Below are 17,598 nucleotides of genomic sequence, written 5' to 3' on the forward strand. Positions count from 1 at the left end.
TAAGTAGTGCTAAAAGTGAAAAGAGCAAAAAAATCCTAAACATATTTATTACTTTTATGTTTATTTAGTAGTTTTTGAGAAACACATATCAGCATAAGCAAAAAAACGTATACAAAGAATATGCAGACCTGAACAGTACTTGTGCACAGGCTTATGCATGTAGGTCTGATATTTTGTACAGAACCATACTTTTGTTGTTACACATTTAATTTATGAACTATAAATGAAAAAATGGCTTCAATAAAAGAAACTGTAACCTCAAATAAACCTAACCCCTGGAACATAATTTTAAATGTAAAATTAAAATCTATAATAAATATTGTTTTTTGGACATCTTTCCCTTGTTTTTTGATAATTTTCTTATAATTTTCTCTCTTTTTTGTCACCTTTTGCTAATTTCTTGACATTTTTTGCTAAGTTGTGTAATGCCTTTTTCCCCCATGTTTGCTCAGGTTTAAAATACTTAAAGTTAAGAGGCTGTGATTATTTTTTTAGCCACTGAGCCCTTAGGCAGAAATGGTTCTTATTTTTTTTGTGGTATCGTTCGCTGGTGCACAGTAAATATCCCTTGTTCTTTCAAATTCAGACTGTTATTAAAGTGCTAACAGGCTAACTAGTGTCTTGAATCCATCTTATCAGTCTTCCAGTTTCCCTTTTTGAATAATGAACACAGCCTACTGCTGCCTGCTGGTACGGAGAGTTATTGCTTCTCATGCAGGGGCAGAACGTACATGCTAATTGGCTATTTGCTGTAGTTTCTGCCGTGAATTCAGGGCAGCTTTTTGGCCAAGAATCGCGATAATCGTCACTAGCTCTTTGATGTCTGGGCCTTTAGATATCCGTGTTGGTAAGGCTAGAGACTAAGCTAATCTCGCTGTGTTGTACTGAAGTCAGATGCTAACAACATTAGCAAGCAAGCTGCCTGAGTTGGTCCCATTTGACCCCCATTTCCTCCACTCTTTGCGTAGTACAGTATCTCTAAATATTCAACTCATGATTTATATTTCATGAACATTTAGTACCAGTGCAGGAAGTAATGTGCCCTATATGTAGTGAGCCATAAAGGAGGATGGGTACATCTGAATTTCATGTAGGAGTCAGAAGTTCATGTTTGTCTTCTAATTTATTTAGCAGAATGCACAATGTAAATGAAAACTGAAATATTAAAAGGCTTTAAGATTTTAACCAGGGGACCTTCTACAAGATGGGACTTTAAGTAGTAATTTCAGTGTTGCCTTAAGCCTCCTATATCATTTGAGTTTATAATGGCCTAAGTGGTCCATGCAGTTTTAACAACAAACTTGCAACCTTCAATTTAAAGTAATTAGGCTACCACAAACTGAACCTGGAGCCTTTGGGCTCCCTGAGGTGTCTGGGGCCCCGGGCAGTTGACCATTTAGCCCTGTTAGTAATCCAGCTTTGGATATGTAAAAATCTGCAGTGCATGATTCATATTATCTGAAAGGTATTACTATCTGCAGTGCATGATTCATATTATCTGAAAGGTATTACTCTCATAAACTCTCTATAAAAATTGCATATATTAGATAAGATGGGGCATGCTAGGACTTTAAGCAAAAGTAAAAAAAAAAAAAAAAAAAGTAAGTCTTAAAGCTATTTTATTTCCCTAAATTACAAACATGCGTACAGGTAGATCATACAAGGTGAGATGAGGTTCGTATGTAATGTGTAAACTAATGTTCCTCCTACATGTCACCGCCTGTGTGTGATCACAGTGAGCCTGAGGAAGCGCCCCTGGCAGTGTAGTGGGAGTGAAGCGCCTCCTGTGTTATTTCCCCTCCTCTCCATCCTTTTACGCCGAACCAGAACCATTCATCTCTCCCCTCCTTCAGGCTTCACATCCGGGTCATCCGCCAGTATCTGTCTCTTGCGTCTGTGTGTCTGACAGAGTAATAATTATTTCATCCGCCGCCGTGCTGTACTGCAGCCCTCTGCCCGACTGCGCGGCTCGCCGAGCGGACACTGCGCCTGGCGTGCACCGGTGATGATGGAGCCACGGGCGCTGTGAAGCTGCAGCCGGTCGCACAAAGGCAGGGATGAGACGGTAGGAGGCTTTTGTATGGGCCAGCCCGCGGTGATTAACTCGCCCTAACGATGTCTAAGAGCCTCAAGAAGAAAAACCACTGGACCAACAAAGTCCACGAAGCGGTGATAACCCGGGGGAAGGAAGGGGAGCTGGGGTTCGAGCTGAAGGGGGGCGCGGAGAACGGCCAGTTCCCTTACTTCGGCGAGGTGAAGCAGGGGAAGGGACTGATCCAGAGCGGCAAACTGGCCCAGGATGAGCTGCTGCTGGAGGTCAACAACATGCCAGTGGCCGGGCTCACCACCCGGGACGTGCTGGCCGTGATTAAACACTGCAAAGACCCGGTCCGCCTCAAATGTGTCAAGCAAGGTGAGATACGGTAAACACGAGAGGGGCCAGGAGCGCACCGCCGCGCGGATTTAAGAGGCGGGGAGGAGTGCGTATGTGTGTGTGCTGTGTTTGTGTGTGTCGCTGCTTTGATTAAGATGTCATTTGTGCAGTCATCTGTCAGTCTGCACTGAAGGGGGAAGCCGTGTGTTTAGGTGGACAAAGCGCAGAGCCACGCGCAGGGCCTGTTTGTTGGTGAAATGTAATTACGTGCCGTAATGATGGGTTCAGTCCAGCAGGATCAGTAACTATAATGATTATATGGCAGCCGGGAGCCGCCGCCGTTTGTTTATCACAGTGTCGTTGGTTCGATGCCACAGCCTGGAGGGGGTGTGTCCGTTTAGGCGTCATGCCACAGCCTGCGGTTTTCTCCTTATTTTGGTCGAGGACAGGGCTCGTTTCACCAAACAGGCCTGCGCCGTGGATGAAATGTTTTTCCTCTTTGCTGCTGTTCAGTCTGAGCAGACACACACACACACACACACACACACACAGACAAGCTGCTGGCTGCCAGTCCTCACTATCACTGTTATTGCAGTGTAATTACGCACTGATGAAAAATTAAACCTGAGTAGCCTAATTACTGTTGAGCCTGCTTTCATATTGATCAGCTCTATAGTGGTTTGCTTTAACTCCCGCCCCCAAATTTCACACACACACTTTCACAAACATATTTTGTTTATGAAATGTTCCTGAGCTCAGAAGTGGAAAATAATTGTGCAGGTCTCTTCCAGTCATGCTTTGAGGAGCTTCTGAGTGTTTTGTTATTGTCATCCCCTGCAGTGCTGTGTGTGATTATTGTGCCCTCTGAAGCTGAAGGCTTGTTTGAATGTTTCCGAGCATGGCAGTGGATTTATAGCAACAGTGTTGACTGAGTGACCTGCTTCTGTCAGCCAGCGTAAAAGCAGACAGGGTCTCTATACGACTAGAACATTGGATTGAAGGAACAGCGGAGGAGATAGTTATCATCACACCCTCTGAGGCTTGGTTTAAGTCCTTATAAGTGGCTAAGAGGGCTGCGTTCTCAGCCATGAAATGAGCATTACAGTGGCTTGTTTCTGGGACATGAGTACAGCAAAAAAAAAAAAAAAAAAAAAATCAAGGCAGTTTTTTTTTATTTTTTGACATTGCCGAGTTTGCTCACAGAGGATTTGTCTTCACACTCCTCGCCTGACTGCTCGCTCTCAATCTCAGTGTTTCTGTGGGTTGCGTCAATGTGATTGATTATTGAGTTAGAGCTGCTGACGCTGTGAGAGCACTGTCCTGTGATGTGTGAGGGGTTAAATGCTAATGTATCAGAGACAGGTCTATTCTCTGCCTCCCTATCTTATCCATTTAAACATGAATCTGTTTATTGAACTTAACACCTCGCACTGTTCTCCAGCTTGAATGTGGTTTCGTCCTTGAGCTCTCTGCTGTTTCTGCACAGCTTGTTGTCCCCTCCACTGTATAGTTTTTGCTCTGTCTCCCTCTCCCTTGCTGTCATATTACCGTTTGACTTCCATCCAGTGCAGACCGGAGTGTATTTATGGCAGTGTGCTTGCAGACAGTTGCTGAGACACTCACGGCCCGCTGAGGAATCATCAGTCCAGTCGCTCTGCTCAGAGGCCACACACGACCAGAATCAGAGATGGATGACTTGTCTGCGTGCAAAATCTTGTCTGACTGCCCGTGAGAACATGCAAACACACTTACACACTTTAACAGACTTATATCAGCCATGTAGAAACCTTCCTCCTGTCCCTGAGGGAATGCAGCCGTGACAGTGAGCTCTCAGCCTGACTGTGCACTGACCTCCTCTCACACACTGTTCCATCTGCATTCATCACAGACTTCAGGAAACATGCACATCCAATTACAAAGGACTGGACGCTGCTTTGTAAAACCTGGTTTATTTGTGGTCCTGCTGCATTCCCAGCCTCGATGTAGTTATATGTGAAATATGGACTGAGACGATATTGCTTTCACAAGTCCTGTGCTGGCAACTTTTCGTGCACGTCACAACATGCAGGTGTGATTTGCCGTGATGGTGTATCAAGTCACCCCCCTCCCTCGATAGTGTCCATAGATATCCTGTGCTATATATACCATCCTTCAAAAGTCTGGAATAACCCTGCCACAGAAGCTTGACTGGGTACAGTCACATGGCTGAGAGGACCACTCTGTACGTCTGAATGGTCTTTATGCTTTAGGTTGTACAAAGTCCTCTTTACAAATAGATGTTATTTTGTATGAGGGATTTGTTTTGTGCATAGAGAACAAAAGACTGGACAATAATTTGACTAGACTGACAACTGAAAGGGCAAAAAGAGACAAAGATATCTCTGAGCAACAGTTCAATAACAACAGAGGAAATCAGCAGTCATTGGTAAAAGGAACTGGAAGCTTAGCATCAAAATGTTTGCAGATTTAAAGTTTTGTTTACCTCTGTGTAAGATGTCTGATGTTTGGTTAACAAGGCTTTTGAGTTAAAAGTACAGCATGGTCAGTATCACGTGGATACCCCGTGTGTTCAGCGATCAAGTGGGGGGGATGCACAACAGCAGTGGCTAACATCCAACACTTAGCTACACTAACAGTCTCAACAAACTCACACCGACAACTCAACTCTGTTGTTAAACCAGTTAATAACCATGAGGTGACATTAGCCAGTTAGCCCTGTCATTGTGTGTGTGTGTGTGTGTGTGTGTGTGTGTGTGTGTGTGAGAGAGCCATGGACTGTATAAAATGATGGACATACTGCTACTGTCATGTCATCTATTGGTTTGTGGACTCAGAGGAGAGGATGGCATTTCAGCTGTCGCCATCTTGTTTTTGTTTGGGGTTTTTTAGCTATAAGTGACCATATTTGGATGGGATGGAGGAGTTGTGAAGGAGCGAGAGCTTGGATCTGACTGTAGTGAAGCTTTGCAGACGGCCTATCAATCAAAGTGGCCCCACCATAAATTATGTGTAACTTTCAGCCTTAGCAAAATGTTAATGGGTGATTTATATAAGAATCCACTCCCTGTACAGTGGTCATGAATGTTGAAATTAGCTGAAGAGACCAAAACCGTTTCTTGTGTCAGGCTGTAAACTTGTTTATTTCTGCTGTAAAGTTGGACATTTTAACATGGGGGCCTTTGGGGAGTGGCTCATTTCTGGAGTCAGCCTCAAGTGGCCATTTGATGATCTGCAGTTTTTGGCACTTCCGCAGTGGCTTCATTTTTCAGCCCTGGAGGTTGCCACTTGGTGCAAGCTGACTGTCCCCGTTGTGGAGCTCACACTCTGGCAACAGTAGTCTCATAGCAGAGGCAGTAGGACCGTAGGGTTTTGGTGACAGCAGGGCAAGTCCTGAGAATAACGTTACTATGGGCTGGACGATAATGTAAGATTATATTACATCTAAAGAGACAAGTAATCCCTACTACAAGATGAAAGTAACAAGCATGTTGATTTAGCCTAACTACTCTTCAAACCAATAGAAATAGAGGGTTAGTCAAGGGTTAGCACTATGAGATCAGGGAATATCAGCTGAGCATACTATGGCCTGACACATTACAGTTTAAACCTATCCTATCTAACCACTGAGGAGACCAAAAAGTGCCCAAAGTTAAACGTGTTTCCTGAGGATTTAGAGCCCATGTGTGCTGTTGTGGTTCAATAATGATTGAGGGTCAGTCACACTTTTCTGGACTGGAAAACAAAGTCCAAATTGAAAGGTATTTGGAGGGAAAGAAATTGTTCCAAGAGCATTCTCCCAAGTCATGCAACACTGTGGGGGCGTCACAGGAAGGCAGTCCAGGCACTCTGAAAATATAGAAACGAGGAAGGAAATATTAGAGCAAATATGTTTCGACTACTGCAGGGCTTCGCCATGGCTTTAAAAACAGACAACAACACTGTGGACCCACCTATATAGTACCAGGAACTAAGAGGAGACTGTCATGACATGACCCAGATAAGGACATGACAGGTGAAACAAATAGAAAATAGTTTTTAAAAACACTACGTAACATGAGATGAGATAGAAGAAAAAAATATATATACAGACCTTAGATAGAAAAGCTGGTGACGCCAGAGACATCACAGAAAACATGTGAAGTCCATGTCCTCATTAAGACCAGGAGACTTGAAAGCATCCTGCTGATGGATCTAAAAACCTTCCCTTTAATAGAGTTTCTGTAACCAGAGGTTAAATGTGCTCAATGCCCTCTATGTGTAATAAGGAATCATTAGCGTTATGAAGTTCACTAAAGTGTCTCGCCATGGGGTTGAGTTCTTGTTCTAATGGCATATTTATTGTCAGGAAGGCGATCCCTCAGGTGTCTTTTGTGCGGCCTATGTAGAAAAAGCCCTCCACACATGGACAGGTCAGATGGTATATAATAGCAGTGGTATTGCAATCAATGACATTATTTTGTTTGTAAGTTCTGTCTGTATTAACTGTATTATTCAGTTTGCACAGCGTTGTCGCAGCGAGGACAGTGCATACATTTACAAGTCCCAGATGATTTGATCAACAAAGTGCCTCTTTTTCTCTGCTTGAAAATGAGGACATCAACTAAATGAAAGTTTTAATCATTTATTACTTCGTCTGTAGAGGTCAAAGCTGTTTCAAATGTGTATTTGGGGTCTGAATTATACCATTTTTAGCTGTGTTAAATTACCCATTAATGACAGGTTAACAGGTGATGCCAAACTTTTGAACTTTGTCAACTAGCTATGAAATTAATAATCAATTTGTCAGTTTTGTTTTGCAGAGAAATTATTTAAATGCGATAGTAGAATTGCCTGGAAAGAAGCGTGGTTTGAGTGTGCATCTCAAGAGGGTTGTTATTTATTCGCCTGCTGTGTGTGTGTGTGTGTGTGTGTGTGTGTGTCAGACTGCTTCAAGGGTCTCAGTTCTCTGTCATGTAAATGGATGCGCTGTAAATAAATCTCAACTAATGGCAGCATAACAACATAACAACACCAACCTTCGGCAGCGAAATCAAAACAAAACAGAGGGATTTTTACATTTATGTAAGTCACACTCTGCAGCCTTTACAAACCACCTTTTATGTATTTTCTGGATCACATGTGTGAATAATAAAATGAACGAGGGCTGAATTACGTTTAGCTGCTTCAGTTTCAGGTTCCTGGTATCCTACTGTCACACTGTCATGACTCACTGGGACACTTGAACAGGACAGAGCCATTGGTAATGTTATTACAGTAGTAACACCTGTGTTTGTCCTACTATCAAAATATCTGCTGAGAAAAAAGCCACTGCCACAGTTAGTGTAATAAATAATTCATCTTACATGCACCTCCTATTGTTTCTGAACGTGCATGATAAATATGCTTCCTAACGCCACCGTTGTAAGTCAAATGAAAAATACATAGTTATAGATTTTCTTTTAAATGCCAGTTTGCAAATGAGGTACCGGCTGTGTCCATCTGCATGTAATTATCTGATAAACATCTCTCATCCGTGTTCATCTCCCCATCAGCACCATCCAAGCAGGAGTGAAGTGCAAACGGCTGCTCGGCTCAGTGAGGCAGATTTCTAAAAGTGCCATGAAGATCATAACCATGGAGAGGTGTTAGAACAGTATGGCGGGAAGTGTGAACGTGTGTGTGTGTGTGTGTGAGTGTGTGTGTGAGTGTATGTGTGTGTGTGTGTGGGTGTGTGTGTGTGTGTGTAAGTGAGAAAGAGAGGTGGAGTTTTAAGAGAAGAGTATGGTGAAGGTGTGAGAATACACACTTTCGGAAACAGAGAAAATTCCATCTTGTGATTTTTCAGATTATTTTTAGCACATGCGTCATTTAAAGAAAAACTCAACAAAATGAATTGATTTTTTCTATATTTATGACGAGTCTTTGTTGTGCTAACTTGTCATGATGACTAATGCACAATGGGCTAAGTATTACAGTGATAGCCTTGTCTTTGTCTTTCCTTTCTCCCTAATCAGTCAATGTAGCTACAGATTTCTGTTTACAAGCTTGTATAGCTGCATGGTTTTTGGTTTGTTGGTTCCTTTTCAGTGCTGCTCATCAGTTTGTTTTTCCTGTTTATTCTCCGGTTGTGAAAACAAGGAAAGATGTTTAACAAAATGAAATATGTATCCACCTATAAATAACCCAGCTCTCTTTTCAGTTGCCTTTAATTGGCATTAATATCTTGTCATAAATAGCTATGGTGCAAATACAGTGATATAAATAATATTAATGTCAGCTATTTTTAGTCTTGAATTTTTTTTTATTCAGATTACACTAGAGCCATCATCCCAGGCTGAATCCACAACAAATGTTGTTCCTATTTACATAAGAATAAAAAGAAAATCAAAAATGCTATTTTCCCACCTGAAGGTACTTAGCTGTGGATAAGAAATGCAGACATAAAGCCAGAAACATGTCACCGCCTGCTGATATATATACTGCCTGTTTGAAATCTAATTTTCTTCCTTCCAAATTGTGTTTTTGCCTCTCAGAGAGGAGTGCGGAGGAGAAAGACCCCAGGACGTTTCATCCACTCGGGTTTATGAGAACATGTGGTGGTTTTTGAGGAAAAACAACATGAATTCAAAATGTTAACATGCCCTTTAACATCAAAAGTGGAGCACAGCCAGCCTCCGTCACACTGTGCTGCAGCTCTCGGCCACAGCCTATATAGGGCGGGCCAGGCCAGGGAGCTCTTATATACTAATAACTGTAAACACAAATTCAGCGGATGAAGTATTAAATATTAAAGGAATACTATGAAGGATTTGTACACACACTCACCAGTGAAAGTAAAAGTAAAAGCCAACCCCAGATCCACTTTAGTTTGGCATTTTGCTTCACTATATTTGCATTTTTTTGGCACTGTGTCATCTGGATGACTACTGCTTGTGCTCTGGCAACTGGATGCTACCTTTTTATAATGCTCCAACCTCACCTGAGCGCTGTGGGGGTACACACCCATAAACATCCCATACACAGAAAATAAGAATCATATAAGAAAATACAGCACCACACAGTTCTAGTGGGTCAAAGTGATGATTAAAAGGGATTACTTCTGTATGAGTTTTATACATTGTTCTTTTAAGAAAATCCTGCACAGTATATCTTTAAATATAAAGGTAAATTAAATTTTCACTGTAACTTCCTGCATACAGTTGATGCCTCGTCTCCTTAGTTACTGTGGCAACACCTGTCAAGTATTTCCACATGGCACATATGCAGCTCACACTGATAACGGTGGCAGATTTACCGCTTAAAATTTGTATTAACTGACGAAACAACAGGTCCCTGATTTCAGACAGAATAAAACAAAAACAGGCCTTATTTCTAGCGAAAGACAGTCATCGTTTCCCGCTGGAATGACGACTGTTGCCAGCAGATTTTATCAGCTGCAACTAGCTAGAGTAAGCTAATGCTAAAACCCTGCAAGTCGGAAGCAGCCCCCAGGAAGTGCACCGGGGTTTGAGGTCAATTCATCATATCATCATAGTGGCCAAACAGTGGAATTACATCTGTCACATGATGCTGTGTGGCCCAAAAAGATAATTTCCCATAAGCCCCTTTCACACTGCCAGATTTTCGGCGAATGTTGGGCCGTTTTGTCGGCAAGCTGCGAGCGTTTAGACACAGAGCCGGATAGGTGAGTTGATCTGAGGTGCCCAGTTTTCCGCCTTGTAGGGTAGTCATATTAGTGGAACCCTTTTAGTTTAAACAGACCGAGGCGGCCTTCTGCAAGGGGAGGGGCTGTTGAAGACTTGTAGGAGGAGCTGTTGATGACGCAGCACGTGCGACCCACTGGCGGTGGATAAACAGGAAATAGCTGATAGCAGGAATTAGCGAGCAGCTAGTAGCAAGAGGGAAACGCAAACCTGACAGACACTGTAAAGATGAGCAACTGGGGAGACAAGGAATTGCACGCCACAACCCCTGCAAAATGACTCTATTCAGTGTCAGGATTTGATCCATTTAATCTGATAACATTTGGAAAGTCTAGAAGAGCCGCACAATTGAATCACTTTATCCTGTTCAAGTTAGCGGAGCGCTAAACCAGAAGTAGCCAGTTGGCAGGTGGAAGTCTCTAGGGTGCCTGCTCTATGGGCCACACAGTGCAGAAGCAGTGCCGATCATCGTAGTGATTATATATGTGGCAGCTGAACTTTTTTGGCCTCATGTGCCACTGAGCAACTTTCATAGGAATGAACCGGGTTCCGTCTCCGCTGCTTTATCCAGTTCTCTTTATACATTTTTTAAGTTAATTGTTGTTTTTAAGCCTTACTTTTACATAGGAAAGAAAATTTAGGGTATGGAATAATTGATGAGTCTGGTACATGTAAGGCTATCTCATACAGGTTTTGGTGGGAGTTGGTGGGACGTAAGCTCCCAAAAACTGAATAAAGTGCAGAACAGAGCTGCTATATTTATTCTAAACTCTGATATATTGGCTGAGCTCCCCTTTCTCTTTTGTGTTACCCTACAAAATTATGCACTTGGCTAAGAACAGGCGCCATGCCAGTGGAAGTGGATGACCACTGTAAGTTATAGGTGTATCTAGTTAGTTGGATATGCCCATGTTTGCAGTTAAAATTGTTCTTTATGCTTGTCTCTGGTATATTTTGCTAAAAAACAACAACACAATCGTCTATATTCTTGAGGGACTAAGTATTGCTTGCATAAAGTGTTGACACGGAGAATTCCAAAGCTTAACAGGCCTTGTACGTATAGCTACTGTATGGTTTTTAAGCTATGATTAGATAAATGTCAGCACCAATCTCATATTCACTTTCCGTGCAGTGTGAATTAATTGGTGTATAATTAGCATTTTAATGTTTCTACAATGTGGACCTTCAAGAACTGTTTGAGGTTGTCAAGTTTTCTGACTCGGCTGTCCGAGTCTTGCCAGTCCTCTTGATGTGGGTAAAGTATGGAGGGACAGATGGAGCAGAGGGAGAGAAGGCGACCTTCTTCTCCTCTCATGTCGCTTTGTTGATGAGAAGCTTGAAGAATCAGTGCATAACATCCTGTCTGCTCTGTTGGTATTAATAACTCACTAAGAGATGAGTTCTGTCAGAGGCAGAGGATGATTTTATTGAGGCTAGAAGCTGCTGGAGCTCAGCTCAGAGGATCAAACTCAAGCTGAGCCAGCCAATGATCAAATATCTAACTGGTCCAGTTAAGTGAATTAGGTCAATGTAATTCTCCTCACCGTGGACACACTGCATGGGACAATCTGGGACTATGCTGCTGCATGTGTTTGGGAAATGTAGAAGCTGAGTTTGTGTGTTTAAGACGTGACTGAAAGGAGGTTTTGTCAGAACGTTTTGCTACCCTTCAGTCATAACAGGATTAGAGTTTCTACCAATCACAATGATGTGAAATCTGATACTTCTCTTAGTAATAATGACCTATGATTGGTCTCAGTGTCCTGCCATCATGAGTCTCAGCTGGAGATTTTTGCTTCAGCAACATAGCTCTTGTTTTCAAGACAAGAGAAAAGAGTCAGGTTTAAGAGTTTTCCAGAATAACAAGCACAGACGTATACCGACGGATCACCATGGCGATATGACTATATAAAGCAGTAGGATGTTGCCATGAAGAGCAGTTCATCTGGCTGAGATGAAACACCATATTCGTATGATTATTCATGATGTTTGTGTGAGTGTGTGTGTGTGTGTGTGTGAGATGTTTATTGTGGGAACAACAAGAAATGATTAGGTTGTTTATGTGTCTCTGACATTTCAGCATCATATCAGCTGTTTAGGTGTAATGACATGATCAGAGACGGGTGGACAGAGGTTTATCGAAAATAATTGGTCATTAGTCTTTCAAGCAGAAAGCTCTAAATTATGTGTGGTATTTATGTGCCTACGCCTGCTGCCTTTTCACTGAAATTCTGTTTCATGTGACGAATGGTAAATGGATGGTGAAAGGACTGGTACTTGTATTTCTAGTCTTCCGTCCACTCAAAGCGCTTTCACACAGAGTAAAAGCGCTGGTGGCCGAGGCTGCCATAAAATGTGCCAGCAATGCCAGGTGCCAGGGAGCAATCTAGGGTTCAGTATCTTTCCCAAAAATACTTCGACATGCAGATTGGAGGAGCCAGGGATCGAAGAGCTGATCTTCCAATTAGAGGACGACTCTGTCCCTCCTGAGCCACAGCCGCCCCAAATAAATCAATGGATTGATTGACTATTTGATATAACTCAAATCCTATTAAATTCTTTTGGCTAGCTGTTTTTTTTTTGGCCATAGTACATATATTCATCAAAGGTGAACCAACAGAAATGATCAGCACACTTCTGTCATTTTACATTTAACTCAGGAGTTATAATTTTACAAGGCATATGTGCAGAAAGCAGTTTTACTTACCTGAAGGTCACATAATCAAGTTCAGGTAGTTTATCTAGAATGAAAAGGAGTCAGTGTACACTGCTGAAGTAACCTTGGTTGTATAATAAATCTAAAGCACTCACTCACATACAAAAGGCCATTTTGTGGGTGAAAGTAGCAATGCCTCACTATTAAAACAAGTAAAAGTCCTGCATTCAAAATGTTTACATAAGTGCAAGTTAAAGGTCCAGTGTGTAGGGTTTAGGAGCATCTATTGGCAGATATGGTATATGATATTCATAAATATGTTTTCATTAGTTTATAGTCACCTGAAAATAACAATTGCTGAATGAGCTGTATATACTGTATCTACATAGGGAGCCAGTCCTCCTCCACAGAGGGCCCCATGTTTCTGCAGTAGCCCAGAATGAACAAACCAATTTTGCCATTTGTGCATATTTTTGTGTTGGCCACCTTAGTTTTCCATTCATGCTTGGTACACTGGAGAAGTTGTCTGCAACTTCACCACTAGATGGCACTAAATCCTACACAGTGAACCTTTAAAGGTCCAGTGTGGAGGATTTAGGAGGAAATATTGCCAGAAATATAATATAATAAGTATGTTTTCTATACTTTATAATCACCTGAAAATAAGAATTGTTGTGTTTTCCTTACCGTAGAATAAGCAGCTTATATCTACATAGGGAGGGGGTTGTTGCAGATTGCCATGTTCACCACAATGTTTCTACTGTAGCCCAGAGTGGACAAACCAGTCACTGGATCTAGAGAGGGGCATTTGTGTTGTCACGTTTTCCCATCAGCCATCATAGTTAGAAGCCCATCTGCGTCAAGCAGCGCTGGAGAAACACTGATTTGTGACGTGAAACTGCTGTATTCAGTGATGTTACTGGTTTAAATCACCTGATCTGTTTGTTTTGGAGAGGAGGAGACCTCTGCGGGTAATTCATCACCTGGTAAAAACCTCCTGAGCAGTGAACACTGAAGGAATGCTACCTGAGAGAAATTTTAGCTTGGTGCAACAACCCTCACCGCTATATGAACCTTTAAAGTATTGAAAGTAAAATGGTTCGATGCAGAAAAATGGCCCCTTTTGTCGCCCTGACTAAATGTACTCAGTAACATTTCTCCGCTGGCAAGTTGTCACTGCCGACCTCATCAGACTCCTATGTGAGGTCCTGGCATCGTGCCTGTTCCCCCCTCCTGGCCTCAGTCTGAGAGACACAACCATCTCTCACCTCCAGAGATGGAGACAGCCGGGACATCTGGCTCTTCACGACTGCTGCAACAACGTGAACAGAAAGTTATTCAGTCTGTATGGATCTGTGTGTCTGCTGGCACACACACACACAAACACACACACTCCCAGTATGAGACATGCCTTCAAAATGGTATGTACTGTATGTAGCTAACATGGGACTCAGTTCTGTGCTGAAACAAGAGTGCCCCCCCCCCTGCAGTTTCACAGAATCATATCTTATTCAGTCAGGCATGGCGGCACAGAAGGCAGCGGATGGTTTTCATTCATTGACATAGTGTAGATTAGCCAGCGACGCTAATCTGATAGCTTTGCTGTGGGCTTCAGATCTGAATGAGAAGGATTATAAAAGCTGGCATCAGGAGCTGCTCCAGCTGCAGAACTGAAACTGGTGGATGGCTACCAACAATGTTCTGCGATTCTGTGACTTTCTAAAGAGGCTCACCGTCACTCCTGAGCTGAATATCTTGAACCGGAGCCAACTCGTATACACGTATTATATACACTGAATATACTGAACATAAGGGACATTGTCAGGGTATTGAGTCAAAGCCCATTTTATACATTCACACCTCAACTGTTTCAAAATCCTCTAATTTGTTTGCTTCTTTTTATCTGTATGTCAACCTTTGTTTTTACATTTTTAGGAGGAAAATAAAGACATAATGGATTTTACCTGAATGTACCTCATCATTGTCCCCCATATAAGTGCTTTAGTGGTAATGCATCAGTTCATGAAAGATAAGGATTTCATCGCTGGACTGTTTTGATATGATAATTATGTCCATTGCAGCAGCTCTCACTGGAAGACACTGATGTTTTGAAGTGCTTCATTTGCATTCAGGATCATTTCATCAGTGCAGTTGAGGCTTTGCACCAGTAGAGGACAGTAGCTGTCTGATGAGTTTTGTGCAGCTTCACTCACTGCACTGAAACTTCAGAGGGTATGATGTTTGCTTGGCTGCCCAGTATTTTGTATCAATATGGTAAAGGTCTTTAGCGGTCATTCTCTCATCTGACACTGAAATGCTCAGTTACTCTATAAAAGCTGTTTCTGGTGTCACAGGGAGGCTGGTGCTTCATAGCAATAACATCCAGCTGGAATGACCTAATGGAGGTTGTATGTTAATGTTTTTTTGTTTGCGTCTTATGCAGCAAATCATGACTAAATTATGTTCCTTTAAGCTATAGGCGTGGTATACATTTCACAGTAAATTCACTTAAATGATAAACATTTTAGTGGCACAGTGGTATGTATCCACACTGGTAGTTTTGATTTGATCTACCCATTAACTCGTGGACTTGTGAACTTGTCTTCCCAGATTCAGGGATTCAGCTCTTGTAGATAATTGAACTGTCAACAGGGACCACTTTTTTTTTTTTTTTTTAGCTCCAATGAGAATAGTCCACACTGTATTCCCTGGAGCAGGGACACTTATGAGATAAAACAAACTTTACTGTTGAATGTTTTAAATGCAAAAATTCAATGCTATTAGCAGCTCACACATAATCTGCTCATCTCCATTGTAACGGGGTGGAGGCTGAGCTCTTCTAGACAAATATCTGAAACCTTGGAAAATAAAACCAAAGCTGTTGTCATGGCCAGCTTTTACTAAGAGTACATGAGAAAATGTGTTTTTTGAATTTTGATTACACAATCCTCTTTAATATTATGCATGTTTTTATTCCCAAGGTCGGGTCTTGCTCCCCAAAACTCTTCTAAGTTTAAACAAGCTGAAAACAATGCTCACTACTAGCTGAGTAACAAAGTAATTGTGTGACACAGATTAACAAACCACACTGGATTCAGATGTGTTATAATGCTTCCATTTTAGTGTCGACATCGGTACGTTGTTAGGGTTATTTATTTTGATCATTTTACAACTTATACAACTTAAATACATACGAGAAAAATAATGATATGTCATTACTTTTGGAGCATTGACAAACTAAAGCAAGTTTTGCTAAAGGCAAAGGCGTAGGCTGAAACATCGGGTTATTGCACCTGCCGTGTTTACACTAATGGTTTGTACTGTTACCTTTATAATAATTAAATGAAAATTAAACTAGCTAAACAGAATATATGTACATTATATATTCCCTAAAAGTCCCAAACAAAAATTAAGTTCAGAACTCGGTTAAAAAAAAAATATACATACATACATATTAGGGATGCACCGAAATGAAAATTTGTGGCCGAAGCCGAAGCCAAATATTATTAAACGCTTGGCCGAATACCGAATACCGAGTACCGAATACCGAATACTGAACCCCCTCGAAATTAGTGTTGTCACGGTACCAAAATTGGGACCCACTGTGCGATACCAATGAAAATATCATGGTTCTGAGTAGTATCACGATACCACAGCGAAAATGAGGCAGATGTGCCTTTTGTCGTTTATGAAAAGATAAATCACTTTTCTATAATACATCAATGATATTTCAATGGAATAAATTACTTATTGACTTATTCATACTTCAAAAACAGCATCAATAAGTGATTAACATAGGGGGGATCAAAATAAAATAAATAAATAAAATAAGAATCAACCAGCCACCCTCCTCCCCTGACAAGTCCCTTCATAAGTAAAGAACAGTCCCTAAAGTGCGGTGAGGTTTGTGGGCCGTGAACGGCTCGTTTCTCCTCTGACACGTCACATACCTGTGTTCGGCTGGCTCGGCTGTTCAGGTACTTCTGGGCAGTCATGACACCAAGAAGAGGATATTATTGGAACCGACTTCTCCGTCGCCCGGTAAGCCGATGGCCGCCGTATTTGACAGGAATACATTAACGTTACTGTCTGTGTCTGTGACCCCCGTTCAACCCACAATCGGTGGGATTCGCCTTTCGTTTCTGCTGCTGGTTGAAATATGTAGGCTGCTGGCACAGCGTGCTGAATGATTTAAGCCTATTTTGCTCGCTCAAAACTATTTTTAGTCGCAAATGCGAGTGTGGTGACGGATGGATCGCCACACTGCCGACATTTACTCCGCCCGTCACGGCACGCCGTTTGATTGCGTTATCAAAACACGCCACTATTATTCGGCCTTGCTTTTAACTTATTCCACCGAATACCGAATGTGTGTGGTTTTTTTTTTGCAATATTCAGCCGAATATATTCGGTTACCGAATATTCGGTGCATCCCTAATACATATGGTATAGGCTAAGGACTATGCCCCATTGGATGTGCAAAGAAAATCTTTTACTCTTTCAATAAGGGAAGCCCAGGCCCCAGTGGTTGACTGTTTGGCATTATGCATTGTTGCCACTGACATCTCCATATCCAATAGGGATTGTAGCCAATGATTCTGGGAGAGAGAATGAAGAGACTGCCAGTGAACTGCTAACTTTTTTTTGCTGCTGTAAGGCCAACAAACTCTAAACTATTTTCTTAGATATCACTATTTCCTTCAGGAGAGACTCATTCTGAGAGAACAGTATTTATGTACATGTGCCCATAAGTATGAAAAATGGGAAGTCTTTGGTGATTAGACCCCATCATGATGTCATATATTTCAGGAGGGTGATAAAGATGTGGTAGGGAACCACACTATGGAGTGTAGACGCTGGTGGTGATGAGATGAGATGAGATGAGA

General features: G+C 41.9%; 1 protein-coding gene across 5 annotated transcripts in view; it reads left to right on the forward strand.

Moving 5' to 3' along the window:
- The first annotated feature begins 1,827 nt into the window (after positions 1-1,827).
- Positions 1,828-17,598, forward strand: part of LOC126407646 (membrane-associated guanylate kinase, WW and PDZ domain-containing protein 2-like) — a 107,126-nt gene continuing 91,355 nt past the window's right edge. For all 5 annotated transcript variants that reach the window (XM_050072727.1, XM_050072728.1, XM_050072732.1 and 2 more), the window contains exon 1: positions 1,828-2,413. In XM_050072727.1, the coding sequence (XP_049928684.1) occupies positions 2,116-2,413 (298 nt within the window). In that variant the 5' untranslated portion in view covers positions 1,828-2,115. The remainder of the gene's footprint in view (positions 2,414-17,598) is intronic.

The sequence above is a fragment of the Epinephelus moara genome, chromosome 20 (genome assembly GCF_006386435.1).
Source record: "Epinephelus moara isolate mb chromosome 20, YSFRI_EMoa_1.0, whole genome shotgun sequence".
Lineage (NCBI taxonomy): Eukaryota > Metazoa > Chordata > Actinopteri > Perciformes > Serranidae > Epinephelus > Epinephelus moara.